The 22,150-nt window shown below is 40.7% G+C and overlaps 1 protein-coding gene across 3 annotated transcripts; it reads right to left on the bottom strand.

Annotated features, from left to right (window-relative positions):
* Positions 1–298: 298 nt before the first annotated feature.
* LOC134094043 (uncharacterized protein CFAP97D2-like) lies at positions 299–22,082 on the bottom strand. Of its 3 annotated transcripts, XM_062547413.1 has the most exons (7): positions 22,038–22,082; positions 20,934–21,085; positions 19,407–20,438; positions 11,939–12,130; positions 11,621–11,701; positions 11,242–11,360; positions 299–3,541 (listed from the first exon to the last, which is right to left on the bottom strand). In XM_062547413.1, exons 3-7 carry the CDS (start codon positions 20,418–20,420, stop codon positions 3,346–3,348), a joined length of 1,602 nt encoding a protein of 533 aa, XP_062403397.1. In that variant the 5' UTR covers positions 20,421–20,438; positions 20,934–21,085; positions 22,038–22,082; the 3' UTR covers positions 299–3,345. The 3 variants fall into 3 exon arrangements, with proteins under 3 accessions (XP_062403397.1, XP_062403398.1, XP_062403399.1); XM_062547414.1 differs by lacking the exons at positions 20,934–21,085; positions 22,038–22,082 and having other exon boundaries at positions 19,407–20,441; XM_062547415.1 differs by lacking the exons at positions 19,407–20,438; positions 20,934–21,085; positions 22,038–22,082 and having other exon boundaries at positions 11,939–12,521.
* Positions 22,083–22,150: the final 68 nt, after the last annotated feature.

Below are 22,150 nucleotides of genomic sequence, written 5' to 3'. Positions count from 1 at the left end.
GAGTATTGGGAGAAAACCTAGCCTATTGTCTCCCATAAGCATATAGTTCTGCCAAAGTGTTTGTGATAATAATTATTTGAAATGCAATATTGGCTTTCAATTTGTCATTTAATATTTAATTTGTGTAATACAGTTGATTTGATATCCATGAACTATAGCCTAGGCCTAATCAATAGACTATATGAAGCCGTTTTAATTATTATAGCCTTTAAAAGGTTACAGAATTAGGCTATAGGCTGGCTTGCCTTGCATAGCCCACTGACAGCCTGTCTACTGTCACTGAACAAGCTAGCCTACTGTACATGACCCTTTATCAATAGTGATATGCCTTTCATTAAAGAGTAGCCTATAACTAAACTAGCATTATTAATGTGTTAACATAGCCTTTGTAAATTCATCGCATTGGAACCGAACCCGAGAACACGCAAAACATAACTCGATTGATGTCCTGTCACGCTGCGCAAGACACCATGAGAGCCGCACGTTTCCTTGGACCACACACTGATCAAGTTCAAACAATGTAAGTTGCATAATTTTCAGAAATTCTTTGAAACTAGCGAATAGGTAGCCTTAATCAATGCTTGCAACACTGTCGGAAAAAAGTTTCTCCTTCTATTTTTTAAGTTGTAGGCTACAGGTGACGAAAGCACAGGTTGACGGAACCAACTTTTGGGACTCGTTTTCCGACTGGTGTTTTTTTTTTTGCAACACAGATTAATTTAGCTCGGCAGTTAGCCTGCCACCGACCAGGTTAGTTCAGAAGCATATGTTACCCCAGCAACTCAGCTGAGATTCCTGTTAGCGGGAGTAATGGAACCGAACTCTCTCTAAAATTAGCGAGGCTTATCAAAGTTAGCCGCGATTTACGGTTAGCTGGGTTGATGGAATACCCCCCTGATGCGTAATGATGCGTCAATAGACTTATCGAGTCTTAAATTCATTTAATGTCATTAAAATGGCATACTTTGGATCTGAATAGGGTCACCCCTCGTCCATGACTCTAGCTTATGGTCATACTTAACATGTCTAAAACCCATAACACTGGATGTTCCCTTTAAGGAGACAACAACACAAGACAAGCCATCCATCATGTAGGCAAAAACAAAAACACCAACACAAAGAAGAACACAAACAAAAGCTGGACATAAACACAACCCCCACAGAAACTAAATTCATCACTCACATCACAAGCAGATGACAGAATTACCATCAGGTAGAAATGCCAGCATCAACATTAATAAAATACAAATTCCTATACAGTTAGAAGTGTTCACATGTCTAACTGCTCAAAAGCCAAAGAGAGAGAATAGGATTCAGTGTTTCCAGCTTATCATTGCATTCTCCCTTGGATATTTCTCCTTTTACTGTTTCTATAATGGATCGATTTAATTTGGTCTTTCTTCTCCCTCTTTGATGCCAAAGTGAATACTTATTTTGCATTATGTTTTTTAATTAATTAAAGGAATAGTTCGGAATTTTGGACATAGGACCTCATTTCCAACTTAGTCGGGGTGATATAGGTCGGTGGAGACCATTTTCAGTGAATTTCTGCCCTTCCTTAAATTGCAGCGTTCATTTGTTGCTAATCTGGTGCCGAGATAACGCAAGTCAACGGTAACATCCAGCCTGCCACTGAAAACAGTCTTAATCCACTCCACAGAACACCCGAAACAAATCAATTATAATGTCAGACTATCGATGCACATGCCTGTGTTGATAGAACAATGTTAGAACCTTGCATCGCATTGCAATAGCCTAATTTGTTCCCTGTATGGCAGTAACGGATTGATATTGAGAAACTAGTCCCTCAAAATGTAATAAATCATTGAGTTGCAAGGTTAGTTTTATTTCTAAAATTATTCTATCAACACGGACATGTACATCGATAGTCTGACGTTTTAATTTACTTGTCTCAGGTGTGCTGTGGAGTGAGTAAGACTGTTTTGGATGTTACCGTTGAAATGCGTTAGCTCAGAACCAGCATTAGCAAGGGGGAACGCTGCAACTTAAGGAAGGGGTTAAACGCAATAAAAACTGTCTCCACCGACCTATATCACCTCGGCAAAGTTGGAAATGAGGTCCTATGTCCAAAATTCCGAACTATTCCTTTAACATTACTTTGTGTAAATCTGCTTCCACTTCAACATTGAAGATTTTTGTAGGCTTAAATTAAAGTTAAAAAAAGATTCAGATGAAATTGATCAAGATTCCATATATAAAAGCAGTAAAGATTAGCCTGGCTCCACCTTAAGTACTTCCGCTCACTTTTCATTTCCCTTCGCTACGTCGTCTGGGGCTGTGTCCAAAAGTCAAGCGCGCACGCTGGATAGTACCTTCTTTCCAGTAGCGTCTCAGTTAGCTTGCTCCTCAGTATGCGTCCCTACCTACATTTGGACAGCACAAACTAGTTGGCGTCACCTGGGGGGGTGTGTTGACGATTTGCATGACGTGTGGAGCTTGACCTGCGCTGCGCAATGGATTATGGGATATCTGAGGCCAAAAAAGATGCATCGATGCACGCTTGGAAATCACGCCAAACGAAGTACCCATCTAGTGAGAGCGCTTGACTTTCGAACAGTCTATTCTGACGTAACTTCCGGAAAATGCACACAGCGTGTGTACTTATGTTTCAGACACAGCCTGGGTCTGCGGTATATTCGTGGGTTTTCTCAACACAAAGTTGTGCAGGTCCAATCAGCGAACAGAGGGAGTAGCCGAGAATGATGACGTTGAGGTTGTGCGCTAGTTTGAGCATGTCACGTCACAACCAAACGTTTGCAATTGGTTATGGCAGATCCAATAGTTTTAAACATCAGAGTGTCCGCATTCAAGGAAGTTCATGTTTCACAATGGAAAGTGCCAGACTCTCTGTACATTATGAATGTACAAGAGTATGGTAGGACCAGGCTAACATTTTATAGGCGATGTATTTCAAATTTACCACATAATGTTATACTAATTTCACATGTTTTTTGAAAGAAAAAGTGGAGTCAAGAATAATCCCAAGATATATCCCAATATGTAAGACTGTTTGAATGATCTCTCCAGAAATACAGACTAATGGGGTCACAGTCTGGTGCAGTGTGTGTCTTTCTAAAAAATACAAAAAAACATGCAGACTTAACATTGAGATGCAAGTGTGAGTTAACCAACCATTTATGTACCTGTTGATGTGACATGTGACTGGTGTGTTGCCGTGAAGTCTGGCTGAACATAGATTACTGTGTCATCGACATACATGCACCTCACACCCTGTGCCTACTGAAGGTTAGGATTACAGTTGTAAGAGCACTGATGATAAGGAATTCCATGATTCAAATGGCTATGCATTCCTGGATGCCACATTTATGTTATTTTTTTCTTTGCCAATTTACGTGGATACCTTGCAATGTCATCCCTTTGGTGCTCTATATTCTTCCAGCTTTCTTGCCACCGTTGCCGGCAGTAATCAGATTCGCACGCTCTTATTCTCTGTAGGATAGCCTGGTTCTCGCAACTCACTTGCAAAAACTCTTCTCGTCTTCTTTCTGTGTTTAGACTGCTGAAAATGAAAATTATCATTAACCTAAAATACACAATGTGATCCCGAAATATATGCAGTTGTATTGGATTGGATTGTAAAATTGTAATCTTAAAGGGCCACTTCCAGGTTAAATTGGTCACTACATTTACACACAGTATTGGTCAGAAAGGAACGTTTATGAATGTTTTATGTGATTTATGAGACCTATGACAGAAAATTGGTTGCAAAAGGGTAATTTTTAAGCAGTCCTTTTAGACTTTTAGTGCCAATACAGAAAATACAGGGAAAAAACTTATACTTGGTATTTAAGTAAACAGCTGACTAGAAATACACCATATTGCCTAGTAACCACGCTAATATTTACGGTGTTCATAAAGTAAGTAGATTAAGCTATAGGCTATGTCGAAACTGCTTTGTCAAAATACATGATACTGAGAATGGAAAAGGCTGGGATATTTGTTGCTACCTAATAAGCATGGACAAGCCAATTAAATTGTACAGATAAAATTATAAGCTGACTGACAATCATGGTAGTCTGCTGTTGAACCATGTAGTTAGCCAACATTATCGGTTGGGTGGGAGATCATTTCTGAAGCAGTTTTTGCTACATTATCTGAAATCCTCTTCCCGATTTAAACCAATCAATGAAATGCTCTGACATCAAAAAATATCTATCAGTCATATGTGGAGGCCGCTGTAAAAAGCCCATTCAATAATTTTGGAGGACATAACAATTGATCGGTTACTAATCGTCTATCAATTTAACTTGGCTACATTTGTTCATTTGACTACAAATGTGTATACATAGCTAACAACATAAATTGTGTGTGTGTGTGTGGGGGGGGGGGGGGGGGGGGGATAGCACTGGGTGTAGTGCCCATAGGGACCTATTAGGTGTCTGGTCTGAAGTCATTTCCCAAACTCAGCAGAGGCGATTGCTCATTGAGTGCAGGGGAGGCTCAGCCTCCTCTAAAATATCACGGAAAATTGCATGAAATAATGCCTATTATGAGCTATATTAGCAAGCCTAATATTCCAACTAGAACATGCTAAAAACGTGTTCAACTTCATGGCTATATCGTTATAGTTTCGTTTTGCAACAAGGTTTTGCCTGTCATCTATCGTGATTTCGCACGTCTAATGCATTGCTGTGACGACAAGATCCATTAAAATCCCCATAGAGGCTCGGCCTCACTGGACTTCGATGGCACTACGGAGTGGGCTGGTCTCAGTGCAGGAAAAGCTAGATGAATATTGGATAAACACCGCAAAATTGTCAGGCTACTGTTTGGTCTATTCTGTTTAGGATATATTTCCCCCTCAAATAACAATATAGCAGCAATAATAATAATTTAATAGTTGACCATTTTTATCAGAGCTTCCCCTATTCCAATGAGCAGCAACCGCCACTGTAGACAGGTCATTTGCTCAACTTTTTGGGCCTAGTTTTCTGTCAAAGTTTTCTCAATGGATTCCTGGTCAGAACCCCTATTGAAACAGATTAAGACTTGGGGCATGTTAAATTTTGTCCAAAAATTCAAGATGGCCACCGTATGGGCAATTCCATATCAATTGGAACAGGTCCGACACCATGGTCCTCAGTTTTTCCTGATTTTTGGTCAAAATGTTCCTCCATGTCTCATTAGAGGAAAACCAAAATTTTAGCTTGGTATCTTGTTTAGTTTCTGAGATATGGCTCTTCAAATGTGGATAGACGTGTCCTAAAAAAAAGGCTGAAAATGCCTGTATTTAATGAGCACCACTTTTTTTTAAACCCCTCTCCTGTCTTAAGCCTACCATATTATTTTCTAAAAATTTTAACACTGGGGCAGTACCCTGTTTAGTTGTCCAATATCACAAAGGAATTATAGTCCTTCCCACCATTGAAGACTTATTCATCAAAACAAACCCATATTTTTTTAAAGTAATGAAAAACAAAAAACCTGTTTTTGTTCTCTTATGGTCATGAATGGATAGCACTCACATTTTTAAAACTTTACATATATATAGTCCATGAGTAAGAGAACATGTTGAAAAAAAAATTGAGATGGTAAGTTTTCGTATTTCGAGGCTATGGGCCTTCAAAGATGGCCAAAATGGTGTTTTTTCCTTAAAATGCCAATTTCATTGCCTTTTTTCAAGGACAAGATGAAATGCAAATCCAACATTTCTTTTTTCCTGCAATAGTATGCCACTTTGTAGACCATGTGAATGTGGTAGATCCGACCTGTCCATTTCAATATCCCCTCAGTACATGTCTAAAGTTAGAAAAAATGAAAAATTGTCTTGGCTGAAGGAGGTATTAAGAGATATGAAAAAGTTGGAGACAACCGGATTGGTGGTTGGTGGTTTTTAGCCCTTAACCTCAGTTCAGTCAGGACCACTTTGTCAATAAAATATTTTTATTTACTATTGCATGAAATACATTCTTGGCGGTATGTTCTGTTCTGGGGGCCCCCTGCCCTTCCATGTTCAAACATGGAAAGCCCAAGGCAGGGAGAGCAGCAATAAACCCCCCATGGGGTACAGAACAGAACAAACATCAATGACACAACATTGATAAGTCAGAAGTATGAGGGGGTTAAGGGGAGGAGGTGGGTGGCAAAATTGCAGAAAAAGCAGATGGCAGCAGATTGGCAAAGGCAGTTTAAATAAGCGCCCTGAATGATCTCCACCAATGAAAGCAAGGCTAGGCCGGCTGGCACTCAGCTGGCAATCAGCTGGCAATCAGCTGGGCGCATGGATTAAAGTGAAAAAAATTCATCTGACTGAAAATGTTTTGTCCAAAAAAAAAAAAAATTGACACACGCAAGTGATGCAAATCAAAGGGCCTTAGCGTAGACCTACGTAAAATAGGGCCATACAGACTGTACCCTCCGTTTACAAGTAACACATTTTAAAGTAGGCCAAGCTATTCAATACTGCAGACTGTTGCTTATTAAGAGTGCTCCGAGGGCCAGCCATAGCCCGTTGCCCCCACCCCCCCCCCCAAAAAAAACAAAGGGGGTTGGGGGGTGTCACTGTCACCCCTGAGAAAATGTATTAAATACTGGTATGTAAATGCATAAATTCTGCGCACTTTCAGACAGAGATTAGGGCCAGCATTATGCCTAAAATACATGTATGTCTCCAAAACATTCCTCACCTGTTATCAGACATGCATGAAAACAACTAAAACTCACAGCTATAGGTTAACTGTCAGATAGGCCTCTGTTATTGAAGATTTGGAATAATTGATTTGAAATGTAATATGCTAAAGAATTCTGATGTTTTCTGATGTCAGGATATAATTTGGTGTAACTTTACTTAGTGTGATTAGGTGACATGTTGTTTAATTAGGTGCATGTCACTTTAAGACATTTTAGTTTTTGGGTAAGAACGTGATGTACGGCACGAATGTTAGGAGTTCCACGGTTTTTCTAACCGTGTTGGTCGTGTCAATTGTATGAGAACTGTGCTGTTTGATACAATAAACATTCAAGAATATTAACTGGAAGACAAGACGTTTTTATAAGAACACGCGTCAGTCATAGGACTCCTATTATAGCCTATAAGTTTCGTTTAGCCTATTGGAAACGGACCTACGACTTTCTCTTTGAAGAAGACAAATTAGGCAAACTGTAGCCTATAGACATAGATAGCCTACTGCATTCTTTTGAATTGTATAAATTAACCTTGTTGGCTTATTATAATCATTTTTAGAGAAATGAGCAGTCACACTAAACAGTTGGATAGCCTAATAGTGGCGCAGACACACACTTTTCCGTTGTCTGTCTCTGCGTTTCGGGCGCACCCGACTCTATTAATAGGCTATTAATAATGACCGAAAGTAGGCTATATCCATGTTCTTTTTGACTATTCATCTTTAAGCTCCCCAACACTGCCGACCTCTACGTAGCCTAATTTGATGAGATCGGGGAACTACACAGCAAGTGCGGAAAAGAAGTAATCGCAAACAACGCAGAACTTTGCGCAGCTAGTGCGTGGATGTCTGTCCTGATGCTATTCTAGCTTACAATTACAACTGGCGAAACAACTGTTTATTTTCATTTTACTTTTATGAAGAATAATTAGCCCAAATCATAGACTAATTAAACTGAAAAAACGACAGCTTTCCTGAACTTCTGCAAAGCTTGTTACCGACAAAAGCCTAATGGGTTAAGCATGCGGCTCCAAAGCTATAAATCAAGACTGTTCTTTCATCTGTTTCAATTGGCCTTTCTTTCGTTTATTATTGTATAATTATGATGATGATTATTAGTAGTAGCAGCCTAAGCCTAGTAGAAGCCTAATGTTCATCAACGCAGTTGCACGAACGCATTTATTTATTTATTTATTTATTTTGCGCACAACGAAGATTTTAACATAGGCTAAAACACAGGCCTATCACAAAACAGGGTTCAACAAGAGGTGTAACCATCACTGCAGCTTGCAAGGGAGATCGCGCCGCACCCCCCCCCCCCCCCCCCCAATTATTTTCTCCCTGGATCTGCATCAATCTCACGATTGACCTCTAGCGCCTCCGGTTGACGGAAATCCGTCGTAGCGACGGAAAACTTTAATCTATGTGGGCGACTAGATTGACAGTCAGCTGGGCCATTCAGGGAGGCTAGCGAGACTCCGTGACCTGCCTGAACTAACGCTGTGCTCCATTTAACACAGTGGGTTCAAAGGCCATCGTAACAGGGGTTATACATTTCACAGCGTTCTCCCTCAGTATCTCATCTGTCTTATATTACATTTTTAGCCTTGTGTGACTTGATCCACTTGGCCATTTTAAGCCCCTCAATTTAGTCGCCTTTTTCATTTTTGACAACTTTTAAACATATTCTAAGGGGTCAATAAAGAGTAAAAATGGGATATAACATTTATATCCTGTTTATAGGATGGCATTCCGAGTCCTCAAACAGAAAAAAATGGGTTTAAACCCCATATTGTCCTTCTAAGAGGTTCATAAAAATCGAACCAACACCTCCTTCAGCCAAGACAATTTTTCATTTTTTCTAACTTCAGACATGTACTGAGGGGATATTAAAATGGACAGGTCGGATCTACCACATTCACATGGTCTACAAAGTGGCATACTATTGCAGGAGAAAAGAACTGTTGGATTTGCATTTCATCTTGTCCTTGAAAAAAGGCAATGAAATTGGCATTTTTAGGAAAAAACACCATTTTGGCCATCTTTGAAGGCCCATAGCCTCGAATTACGAAAACATACCATCTCAATTTTTTTTCAACATGTTCTCTTACTCAAGGACTATATATATGTAAAGTTTTAAAAATGTGAGTGCTATCCATTCATGACCATAAGAGAACAAAAACAGTTTTTTTGTTTTTCATTGCTTTTAAAAAAATATGGGTTTGTTTCGATGAATAAGTCTTCAATGGTGGGAAGGACTATAATTCCTTTGTGATATTGGACAACTAAACAGGGTACTGCCCCAGTGTTCAAATTTTTAGAAAATAATATGGTAGGCTTAAGACAGGAGAGGGGTTTTAAAAAAAGTGGTGCTCATTAAATACAGGCATTTTCAGCCTTTTTTTAGGACACGTCTATCCACATTTGAAGAGCCATATCTCAGAAACTAAACAAGATACCAAGCTAAATTTTTGGTTTTCCTCTAATGAGACATGGAGGAACATTTTGACCAAAAATCAGGAAAAACTGAGGACCATGGTGTCGGACCTGTTCCAACTGATATGGAATTGTCCATACGGCGGCCATCTTGAATTTTTGGACAAAAATTAACATGCCCCAAGTCTTAATCTGTTTCAATAGGGGTTCTGACCAGAAATCCATTGAGAAAACTTTGACAGAAAACTAGGCCCAAAAAGTTGAGCAAATGACCTGTCTACTGAAACCCAGCCACTGTCTCTCTCTCCCACCTGCTTCCTGTCTGCTCTCTGTCCCATCAATAAAGTCGGGAAAAGAGTCATGAGACTGTATAGGGTATATAAGTTGCATGCATAATCATGACATTGTATGACAGCTTCAAGTTGATTTCCATGGTTTGATGCTGAGATAGTGAGAACCAAAGATTCTAGAACAGAGCAAGATGGATCAGTTGCGTCAAAAGATTATTGGTAAGCTCAGCGCAACATTTCAGACACAGTTCCAATCATACAAACCCACCTAAACAGCTGTTTTTTTTTTTGTTTACTCGTTAATGATCTGGCCGTGTGAAAGGCACGATTTATTATTTTTCAACTTTCCACTGAATAAGGAGGTATAGGCCTTTATTTAGTCAGATAATAGTTATTGCGCTGGTTAATAGATGGTTATGGTTATAGTTATAGTTATTTAGCAGATGCCTTTGTCCAAAGCGACATACAAATAAATAACAATACAAATTAAATTAACAGTGACCAATTACAAAAATAGGGAGAATACCAATATTATCCATAAAACAGTATAAAACAATCATTTTAAGCACTAACCTAATGAGAAATAAAACAATAGATCACATCAATTCCCTTTGGGAGATACTGTTAAGCTAGCTAGCAGGCAAACTAACTTAGCTACGTTATACTATCATAATTTTTCTTTTTTTTCTACCCGTAGGTTAAGTTAACCTTTGTTTACGGCCACTGGTGCATTACCAATCACTATGGTTGAGATGTCCCGGGGGTGAGTGTTGAAGCAGTAGCCGTATCCTTATTTAACTTGGTCTACTACTCTAACGGTATCTGTCTTTTTCATAATTGGCTACTGTGTGCTGTGTCGTTCATAGACCGTGAAGCTGTTGCTCATCGCTCCCTTATTATCTCTACTGTGCGCAAAGTGTCGTGGCCACATACAGTTGGGACATAAAATAGTTTGACAAAGTTTAAGGTATGTTTAGTATAGCAGTTCTATCCATACACTATACAGTCTATCAGACAGTTTATTTAAGGATTTCCGATTTTGATGTTGTCGAAAGCGGCACCTCGTGGTTGTTACACTTAATTTAGTTCATTTGGTGAAAGCTGAATATTTATAATTTATGTGCGCTTCTAAGGGACAAATTAGTTATCCTGTTAAATTTGTTATCATATTGTGATAGCCTACTCCAGACACTTGATGGTACTTCAGAGCTTTATTTATTAAGCAAATAGCAACCGAGTTGCTGTAACGCCACAAGTCATAGGCTACAGTGCAATTCACCACACATAACTATGTGCAACTTCACTCTCGGAACCGCAGACACACACACACACACACGCACGCACACACGTAAACTCCAACCCCCAGTTCCCCTTAAAGCGACACAACCATTTCGTGAACTCACTCAAGATGACATCTAACACATTTAACAGGATATCACACACTTGTGAGCAATAGACCTACCGCTATATTGAACTTCGGCTGAATGACAAAGGTTGCAGCCTAGCCTAATTTATACCCTCGAAAATATTAAATATATTGTCTTTATGCAATATAGTTAACTAGTCTAGACATGGCGCGGTCTGACAGGTTTCTCGTAATTTTAACAAATAGCTTTACAGAATAAATATTGTTCATTTTTTAGGGTCAGCGCCATAAGATTCCCACGGTGCCCAGCGTCTGTGACGACACCTGAGCTTACCAAAATGGCGCCCATAGAGCTTTAGAATGTACTTCAACATATCCAATGTATTATCCGGCCAGTGATCTATCTTGCTCTGTTCTAGAATCTTTGGTGAGAACTGTTCTGAAATACTTTTGAAATAACTGTACCTCCACCTAAAACACCAACCTGTGTTCAGAGTAATAATTCCTGTGGTCCACCAGTCCCCTTGACCGCATAATATCAGCCAATCTGGAGGAGAGGAGACGGTTGTCCCTCTCAATTACGGCCAGTTTTTCCTCCTGTAACTTCTCACACGAAAAACGAATCACTTGTGACGCTTAATACAGCAAACCTGGAATTATACCTTTACAAACACAATGGTTAAAGGCCAGGCCCCCTTACCAAACACACACACACGCACACATTCAGAAGATAGATCATAAAATATAATATATATTGCTTGCAATAGAAATCTCACCCAAAACATATTTTTACCATTTACCATCCCAACCTTTTGAAGATATTTATGCTGTGGTTAAGACAGTTAAAAATTCATAGCTCCTACCTGTAACTTTTTCAGTTTCAGATGAACATGCAAGGGTGTCTCAATACCTTTGGTGTCAACAACTGATTTTGCGTTTTTGACCTGTATTGAAATATTTGAAAATATTCATTAGGTACCACGTCACCACAAATATACAGACATATACACACAGTTGCTTGATGGTCTTTTGAGCCCCCACCATCAACTTCAAGGCAGTGCTGCCACCGTAGACTTCAAGCCACCTTATCCTAACCCTACTAACTCTGGTGCCTTTCCAGGCAGCGCTGCCTTGAAGTTGACGGTGGGGGCCCAAAAGACCTTATAACCTCAAAGTTATACCTTACTGCGGTGCTCTTCATAGTATGTCTGGTCCCATTTTTTCTGGAGGTACTTGTTAGTAGAAGGTTTAAGTGGCTGGTAGGCTTTGTGCATGTCTGTTCCACTAGTGTAACACTTTTTTCCTGTGAATCCAAAGCCTTTTCGCATAATAGGATGTATAGAGGAGTCTTCATTGGTCTGCTGCCCTTGTTGCTATAGTGAAATGAGAAGATGTGAATTATTTATGGTTGTTACCCACTTACTTGACGTGGAAAAAGGACAGAATAGACTGAGCAGCAGACCTGTTATTCAACAAGAAATAAACAGATAAACTAGATTTAATGATCTAAAACACTTGATGTTAGAAAATAGTCATAAAAGAGCAGGATGTTTATCCAAATGTTTACCCAATGTTTTGCATTGTGGAAGACTACGTTCCCCTATTGTGGCTGATCAAGTTACCCGTGTTGTTTTTTCAGAGTGTAATAATGTTTTTCAAAGGAGGAGCAGGAGCATTATTTTCGAGTAAGGAAATATTTGAGTGCATTATTAAATTTCAAGATTTAAGATGTCATATTTAGTGAGTATGACAGTGGTAATGACATGTTTTATTGTTGTGGATCTTGAAGGCACTTTTATGTAATGATTCAATTGGTCAGGACTGTTTGGGCCAACTTGAAATGCAATATAAAAAATGTGGAATAATCATTGCATTTAAGTATGTACTTGATGCCCCTTAATGCCTCATCATTCTAAAACTGCACGTTGCTTTCTCTCTCCAGTAGTGGGTGTTGAATATACGTTTGAATAATTAATCCATTGGTGTTATTTGATAATTAGTCTAGGTCCTAGTGTATGCTGTTAATTTAGTTGAGAACATCTCAAATGTTATAACCCCATTGAACAATGTGGGATGTGTGCCAAAATCTCTAACCAGGATGTAAGTCCTGAAAATTGCCACAATAAGTGGCACAATTATCACACTACAGGTGAATGGGACTTTTTCCCCCTTTATAGATATCCTCATAAACTTGTGCCAGTTTAATCTTCATAATAGATAAATACTTTTTTTTTTATTACACTTTGTCTAAAAAACTCTTTTCTGAGGAGATCACAATGTCTACAACTTGACTGGAGTCCAATCATGCCTAAATGAATTCATTGGACATGATTAGGATGCACTCAAGTTCTATCAGAAAGACTCGGGGACAGGCATGATGAAAGTTAACATATGTTTTAATCCATCAAAGGATTTACGAATGACACAAGCAGCAATGAGAGTCTTTGGCATAGGCCCCGTCCTCAGTCCAGGTCACTGTGTGTGCAGACCCTTGCAGATCCTGCCGGAATGACGGCAGGGGGGCGGAGCCTTCCCCAAAAGAATAAGAAAATAGATACCCACCACGAATGCTTAGATTGGTCATCCTTCTGAAATAGAGCATAATATTAAACGGTGCATGACATTATCCTGTTGAATCTGGGAAATGAATCACGAAAGCGAGACTATGTAAAAAGATCTTGACAATAGAGCCAATTGCGATAATCAAGACTATAGCAAATCTCCTAAGCTAGACTGAATTTTTGCCTAGCCTGTGACGTAGGCTGGTGATAAACGAAGAAAACAGAGCAGTTACGCATTTCTAAGGTTCAGGGTGAAGCATGACATGCTGGGCAATGAGCTTGCAGTTGCAGATGCTCGGAGTCGGTGCAGCAGGACAGCACTTGAAGTTGCAATACTTGGGGTCAGTGCATCGGGTACAGAGCTTGTGGTTGCAGATGCTCATGGTCGGCGCATTAGGAACAGCTTGCCGTTGCGTATGCTGATGCTAGTAATTCAATGACATGTCTCAAGAGTTGATGTTTGATCGGCTTAGAGGCCCAGAAGGCCTGATCTGATCTCAACATGCCGAAGCGGAGTCGCCATAAACGCCAGCCACGCAAGTGCGGTCGAGCCGAAGCCCGGACCCTGTACAAGCACAGATGAACCAGGTAGAGTATGATTAATTGAAATGACCACCACCAGACATTTGCTAGAAAAGGTACATATATTACGAAAACTCATTGCTGCAGAGCAGTCTTCATCATTCAAACAGTCAACAGTAGGCTACTGAGGATAGACATGAGTCTTGTGGCTAGAGCTTTAAGAGCAAAAGATTGGAGTTTGGGAAGTCGATACGTTTTTCTGGTTCAATGACTACCGAAGTTGCAAGACAAGATGATAAATAGATCAAATATGTAGACACGATGAAGACAAACTTTCCAGAATTTGTCACGAAGGGCACAGTTTTCATGGCAGATTATGATCAATTTAATATCAACCCCTAACGAAATGGGATGGGCGAGCCATATCCTGCAACAGAGTCAAGCTAAACAGAGCCAAGGGCAAGACGGAAAAGTGTGAGCCACGCCTTTTCACCTTGCTCTTGGAAGACACCCCCAAAATAAGATGAGGGCAGCATAAGTAAAGTTAGCAACAAGTTCATAAATCTCATGAATGTAGATAGGGGAAGACCTCCTGTAAACCCCGTACACAGAAATGTATGCCTTTGAATTAAAGGCACGTAACAGCAGCTCAGGGAGACACGTTCTCTCGAGTGAATAGATGAGCATAATAACCAGCGTTGGCATATGCAGAGATTGAAACAAGATCGGGAGCTTGCATAAGCTCTGAGCTTTCGTAACTCGGTTACGATACATGGATGTGGTGCAGATGTGGTGCAAGCTCCCGTGGCTTAGTGCTGATTGAACGATGTGGTTCGATTTGAGCGATTCGATTCGAGCGATTCGATTCGAGACAACTGCCGGAGTTGTCCATGACTCGATACATGCTCTGAGCTTTCGTAACTCGGTTACGATACATGGATGTGGTGCAAGCACCCGTGGCTTAGTGCTGATTGAACGATGCAATTCGATCGAGCGATTCGATCGATGCGAGACAACTGCCGGAGTTGTCTATGATGGGGGCCTATATGTCGATGTCGATTGGCAAGTGTTGTGCATACTAAGAAGTGATATTGCAGAGGTATTTTGGCTTTGTTCGCACGCAGTCGAAATCCGATATCCTGCACATCCGATCAGAATCTGATCTTCTCATTGCATATTGCATGTGATCTCATCCGATCTTGGCGTGCAATGCTCAGAACTGATATAAATTACACACGCCTGGATTCATTAGGTAGAGTTGTACGCAACCAAGTAGTCATGGATTAAAGCCGATTCAATTTTTTTAATTTTCCAACTTACTATGCGTAGCCGCGGTGTAAATACCTTAGTTTGTGAGAAAGTGTCAGAAACGGAGGAAACTACGATATCCGAGATTTTTTCTTTGCAGAGATGACACGCGCATGACACCGCAACGGGCCTGGCGCACGTGCTGAAACAAAATCTCAATCGCTTCCGCCACTCAGAATTACGTTGCAATTGTTTGATACAGTGCAAATGACAAAAAGGGCACATTGAAATCCTACTCAAGTGGTTCAACTGTTCAGATTGAGTCATATCCGATAGGTGAAATTGAAACCACCTTCGTATTTGGTGCGAATTAGCATTGGCAAAATAAAAATAAATAAATAAAAATTCGCCTTTCATGCGGTTTTGAGCCGTTCAGACTACACAAAATTCAAGCTAGATACAATCCAGATAAGCAAAAAATTGGATTTCGACTGACTGCGAACAAAGCCCAATTGTTGTGGCTAGATGTGCCGTGGTTTGAGCTTGCAGAAGCTGACCAGGGGCGGCGGTGCGTATGTGACTATAATGTTTGCAACTTAACTCAGTGCATAAGTGCCGGCTGTGCGAAGTGACTGAAGTAAGATAGCGTTCCATTAAGATTAAACTAAGGTTTAGCTGAGCTGAAAAACCACCACCAGACCTTTGCAAGGTAACGTCGGACCCCAGAAAGAATAGCTAGGACGTAAGCCCCAGCTAATCTGGCATAGAAACAAACAAACTATACAACAACCCTGATGAACATAACCTTCTGGGAGGAGGTAAGAGCAGCATGTGCGTTCCCCTTGGTTAGTCAGCAAACGTAGGCCACAGGCCCGCATGATGTTACATTTAACCGAATGACTAAATGATAAATTGCAAACAATCGTGATGAAAATTTAAAAACAAGAGCACTGACTGCACGTCATGAATTTAACAATTAATAAAAATGAAAAAATTCTAAGACCATTTTAAACTACGCCTTCAGGTGCATATGGAATAGCCTCGCAGACGAGACCTACACTCAGCTGTACGCTAACAGCACGTCACGTGAACGATTGAGGAAGCGTTTTCCCCATAGACCCCAGTGCACTGCACCTTCCAGCAAGGAAGAGTAACCTAGCAGCGAAACGAAGGGTTTGAATGATTACAGACACATGACTAGCTGCATCTTCTTCTCCTTCTCCTCCTCCTCCTCCTCCTTCTTCTGGTGGTTAGCAAACAGCTTAGGTGCATTACACATAGCGTGAGAACCTTCAAAGTTGTGGGATCTGCTTCGTCCGATAACAACAGCCGTAACGTTGGCCTACGAGCCGACAATGGCAACAATGTGGCCAACCTAACTCTCCGACGAACGAGAGCTATTTTGACAGAGTTGAATGATTACCACATGACTAGTTTCTTCTTCTTAGTCTTCTTCTCCTCCTTCTTCTGGCGGTTAGCAAACAGCTTAGGTGCATAGCTTACACATAGCGTGAGAGAACCTTCAAAAAGTTGTGGGATCTGCTTCATCCGATAACAACGCCGTAACGTTAGCATACGAGCCGACAATGGCAACAAAGTAGCCTAGCTCTCCGACGAGAGCTAATTAGACAGAGTTAGGCTACGTGAATGACTACCAGACACATGACTAGCTTCTCTTTCTTCTCCTTCTCCTTCTTCTTCTTCTTCTCCTTCTCCTACTCCTTCTCCTTCCTCTCCTTCTTCTTCTTCAGACACATGACTAGCTTCGGCTTCTTCTTCCTCTTCAGACGCATGACTAGCTTCGGCTTCTTCTTCTTCTTCTCCTTCTGGCTGTTGGCAGAAGGAAACAGCTTTTAAGTGCATTACGCATGACTAGCGTGCGAGAGCCTTTAAAACACTGTGGGATCTGCCTCGTCTGATAACACCAGCGTGACGTTAGCCTATGAGCCGCAATGGCAACAATGTAGCCTACCTTACCCTCAGACGTTACGAGAGCATTAACATTGGAAGAAACTGGGATGCGTGCGCTGATATATTACACGATCTGAATGAGCAACGTGAGGCAGATAGCCTACTTAGACGGCACAACCTGTAACGTTTGGTTAAGTAAAAAACTGATCATGCCTGCAAACAGACCATCGAAAAATCAGCACCTGAAAGCGGAAAGCAGGTGCAAAGACGTGTCATTTTAAAGACTGATGCAGACTGATGATTGGTCGAAAGTAATGAATGAGAATTGAGTCTTCCTGACAGAACTTGACGCTTACGCTTTCATTTCTCTTCCCAGAGTTGATGGTGTATATCAGAGTGAAAACCAAGCCACAAGGTAGACCTGCAAGACAGTGTTATGTAAGACACAGATCTAGGGAAGGCTATAAGAACCTCTCTGCAGCATTGAAAGTGCCCAATTAGGGCATAGTAGCCTCCATAAGATGGTGTAGGCTATATCAGAGTGAAAACCAAGCCACAAGGTTGACCTGCAAGACAGTGTTATGTAAGACACAGATCTGGGGAGGGATAGGCTACAAGAACCTCTCTGCAGCATTGAAAGTGCCCAATTAGGGCATAGTAGCCTCCATCATTCTCAAATGGAAAAGATTGGAACAACCAACAGTCTAACTAGATCTGGCTGCTCAGCCAAACTGAGTAATCCGAGACGAAGGGCCTTGGTCAGACAGGTAGCCTAACCAAGGACAGGAAGTTGCAAACGTACCATGGGAGCAGTGATATCACACACTGCTTACTGCTTGTTGCCTATGGGGACTATTTTCAGATATCACTTCGCCCATGGTACGTTTGGAACTTCCCTTGATTATTACGCCAGATGAGACGCCTGTGAAGTGGGCTAACGTCACTAACGTGACTGATGTGTTTGTAGTCGCTGGAATTACGATATTGCACAATGTTGAAATTTACGAGATGAATGTAGAGCCCCATATATACAAATGTGTGTGTGTTTTTATATGCCTGTTTTTACATTGTAATAAAACTGAGTTTTATATATCTAGTGTGTCTGTTGTTGTACCTCAAGGGTCAGTAGTAAAATTCCTGCTCCCGTTACATGAACTGCAAATGTCTTTACATGAAAATGTGTCTTTAAAATTGACAAACATCATATGTGTAATTCATGGCACAAGACGATCGGGACCAGAAAATAATTAATCTTTCTCCATAGACTACCATTCATTTTTTTCTGATCTTAGGTCCAATGGAGCGACCGGAAGGGGCGGAGACTTAGGTTCCCTATACTGTAGCCTACAGCTGTTTTAATTGCAAATGAATATCAAACGTTAAATTAACTTTTCACAGGAGAAACCTACTATTTTTTGGTTCGACTTCCGAAAGTGCCACATTCCGAACCGCCAATAGTGTGTTTGGTGGAACACTGGACAGAATCTTGCATGAATGTATAGCGACCCACAGGCACTTTGGTGCATATTTAACTTGAACATTGAAACTGCACATAGGTGAACTTCAGTAGGCTACTAAACAAAGTGTCAGCGCTTGCAACTCTTGTTTGAACTTGGCAACTTAATTTCAGTCCTTTAGTGTTATCTATTGTCTTTTTAACTAATGCTTACACAGCAACCTGTTTGCATTTACATGCAATGGTAATTCCTTCCATGGAATTAAATTTTCTAGTTTTTATTTAATAGTTCAAAAAGTATAAATGTTACACAGTTGAAAAATACAAAGCTGAAGTGACCTAAGTAAGACCTACGCAGCGCAGTTTGAATGAAGTTTCTACATTAAACGGTTGAAGCTGAATTAGACGCACAAAAAGCGTTAGAAGAAGAATAATCGCCTATAATAAGAAGAAACCGGATAACAGTAGATGCACTCTAATGAGAAGAAGCCTAGGAAGAACAGTACAGTGACACCGAAATTTGATGATTGTGCCTGTCTTGACTATTTGGCTCATTTAGAATCTCTTTTACCAGCTTCAGAATGGCTTCCTATGGGCATGCGTTATCCTGAACCCTAAATGTTCACGTCCGAAAAGTGTGCAACTTACAGGGTGCTTAGTAGTGTTCACTGATGTTCCTAATCAAGTATGGCAGCAAAACACAGTTTCTGCTGTGTGTCATTTGCAGTTTTGTAAATCCAAAACCGAACAATGTAATTTACAAAATGCTAAATAACACACGATGGAAGCTGTGACAGGAACAATCAACAAAATTTCGGTGTCAACCACTCTTTTGCATCCTAGGCAATCCAGAAAATGAGCTTTAAGTGTAAAATACTGAACCATCCCTTTAACATACAACCAATATAACTTACAAAGCCATGCTCTAACCATATTTCATAAAGGACATACCTCGTCTACTTCAAAGAGCGCTGGCCATCTGGGCTGGAAGTCCTGGATCATGGGTGTGTCACGTACCACCTCATACCTCCTGATTGCAAAGGTCTTCTCCATTTTCATCCGCACCACTTCTCGGTTATGTCTCACCATAACATCTGAGACTAGCTCCACCCTAAGTTTCTCTAGACTCGTTTCAGATTCTCCGGTAGGATAAGGAGGACAGTAATTCACCTCAGACCGCTTTGGTTTTTTTACTCCTAAGGCAGCACTTGCTCTGCCCCCTGGTTTGTTTTTGATAGAATTCATCATCACCTCACGGCATCCCAGCTTTCTCAAATGTGTACGGTAAATGCCTAGTTTGTTTTTCAAGCTTTGCTTCCATCCGGCATATCCGGAAATTGAGCCTTGTTCAGTAAGGCAGGGATGCTTCATGATGAGGGCCTCTCCAACTTCGTTCCAGTATCGGTCACTGACATACATCTTGTATCTTAGTACCTCCTGTATCAGACCTTCTAGAATATTTGATCGCAGTTTTGGATCACTGACAAGATGGGTGCCGTCCTCCCTGTATGCTGCATTGCCTCGCTCCAGTTTCAATTCTGCGTCATAGGAGAACTGAGGAACACAGAAGATGCTGGGCCACACTGACCTTGAACCGGATGAGTCAGGTGATGAGAGTGTATCAGTATTGACACTGATATGTGATGAGGTTGGTACAGATGAGGCTGAGGGTTCTTCAGGATTAGCCATTGCTGAGGTAGAACACTGGGGAGGTGAAGTCCCAAGTGTCAAAGGAATCAATCTGATTGTGCCTCTATCCTGCACTTCATCCATTGAGGTGAGATTCATGAAGTCATTCCCAAAGAGAGAATCCATAAACTGAAGTCTGAAAGAGGAGTTGAGGCCACATTGTCTTTGTACCTCACAAACTAGCTCACAAACAGATCCAGGCAGTCCAGTTGGAAAACTCAACCTCTGACTACTGTTGTCACTCAGAATTACTTTTAGAAAGGCTGGGGAGCTCATCCTTCTATTCGTCTTGTTCTGTGAAGATAAGAAATAAATAAATGTATAAATAAATGTATATCTATCTATCTATCTATCTATCTATATATATATACACACACACACACACACACACACACACACACACACACACACACACACACACACACACACACACACACACACACACACACACACACACACACACACACACACACACACACACACACACACACACACACACACACACACACACACATACATACACACAGTGTGGGGCACATGTATTTGATACCATGCTAAAGTTGACTAAAAAGGGAAATATAAAATCATCATTCTGAAAGAATGGTCAAAAGAATTAAGAATAGGATGGGACTGAAGTTCATATGGGGGTCAAGGCAGGTGATCCAATACTTTTGGCAATATAGTATAGTACATGCTTTTCTGATAAAAAAAAAAAAATCAGGATGAAGTGCAAAAGTGTGATTTCACACAGAATTTACAAGTTTGTTTTGGGTAGGCCTATTAACTAACCTTTTATGATGATGTGCCTTTTTAAGGTTACCAAACGACTTGATCCGATCATATAGTCAGCCAAAGGATAGTAGTCAGTGAGTTCTTCCAGTGCCACAAGCTTCAATTCTCTTGACGGTGAGGAGGTAAGCTCAAAAGCTCTGTAGTGGTCCCTATACCATCCACACAATAATTTCACCATAAGGAACAACTCCCCATTCACCACACACATCTGAATGATTTCAGCGAACTCCGGTAATCCACTTATTGATCCATAGGCAACTATCATACCTTTACTGTAGGTTATTCCATCTCTTGATGCATTACGGGCAAGACACACTTCAGATATATCTGGGTATTTTGACCTTACAGATACAGCTACTTCCTCTCTCAGTATATCAACTGGTACAGTAGACACATTAGAGACATCAAGGCCAGGTTTGCCATAGGATGGTGACTTGATGTGAAAAGCAATCATAAACTGATGCTTTGATGCCAAGGTCAGAGGTATATTCTTGAAACAACTTGTATGCTTAACAATCTGCTTGAAGAAACTATGCTTTGATTCAAAACGCATAGTCCAAAGCTGGACTACAGGCCCAAAACACCTTATGAGGTGAGGGTAGTGCTCGAGAAAATGCTGTTTTGGTTTAAGCCTAACACCTGGAAAAAGCTCGTCATACCGCTGTCTGTGATCAACTATTTTAATTTCAAGATATGATATAGATTCGTCTGTATGCACAGGAGCAACGACTAACTCAACGATGTCTTTCAGATCCATCAAAAGAAGCCATGCTGGCTCATCCTCTGGGACTTGAGCACCAATCAGAAATGGGAGAAATCTAATCAAGGCCCAATTTTCATGTGCATTGCCTCCTATAGTTTTACCTAATTGACTCTTTTGCACAACATGAGGTTTATTTGCTTTGTCTGACCACTTATAGGGGAAAGCCAATATAGCTTTATTAAGCTCATCCAACGTAAACAACTTCTTTGATATCATTAATGACAAGCAATGAGCAAGCTCAACTGGAACAATACCCTCAAGTACATCGTGAGCAACATCAGTAGGAAACCCAGACACAATGTGAAAATGAGACAAAGTTTTAGTTAGTACACACTCACCTTCCACACCAAAGCAATGAGTCCCACTCTCAATAGCTGCTTTTGCATGTGCCACAAAAGTCTCTTCCGTTCTAAGGTTAAAAGCACCAGATGCAACACAATTAGACCTGATG

The sequence above is a fragment of the Sardina pilchardus genome, chromosome 10 (assembly GCF_963854185.1).
Source record: "Sardina pilchardus chromosome 10, fSarPil1.1, whole genome shotgun sequence".
Lineage (NCBI taxonomy): Eukaryota > Metazoa > Chordata > Actinopteri > Clupeiformes > Clupeidae > Sardina > Sardina pilchardus.
The sequence above is the reverse complement of the archived record's forward strand: the minus strand, read 5'-3'. Positions and strand labels throughout refer to the sequence as shown.

Bases quoted from the DNA above. Each gene is read 5' to 3' on its own strand.
- LOC134094043 (XM_062547413.1), bottom strand. From the start codon at position 20,420: ATGAGCTCCCCAGCCTTTCTAAAAGTAATTCTGAGTGACAACAGTAGT. The intron at 12,131-19,406 runs GTATGTCCTTTA...ATTTCACTATAG, and splicing joins CGCTCTTTGAAGTAGACGAG to CAACAAGGGCAGCAGACCAA. The intron at 11,361-11,620 runs GTAGGAGCTATG...TCGTGTGAGAAG, and splicing joins TGAAACTGAAAAAGTTACAG to TTACAGGAGGAAAAACTGGC.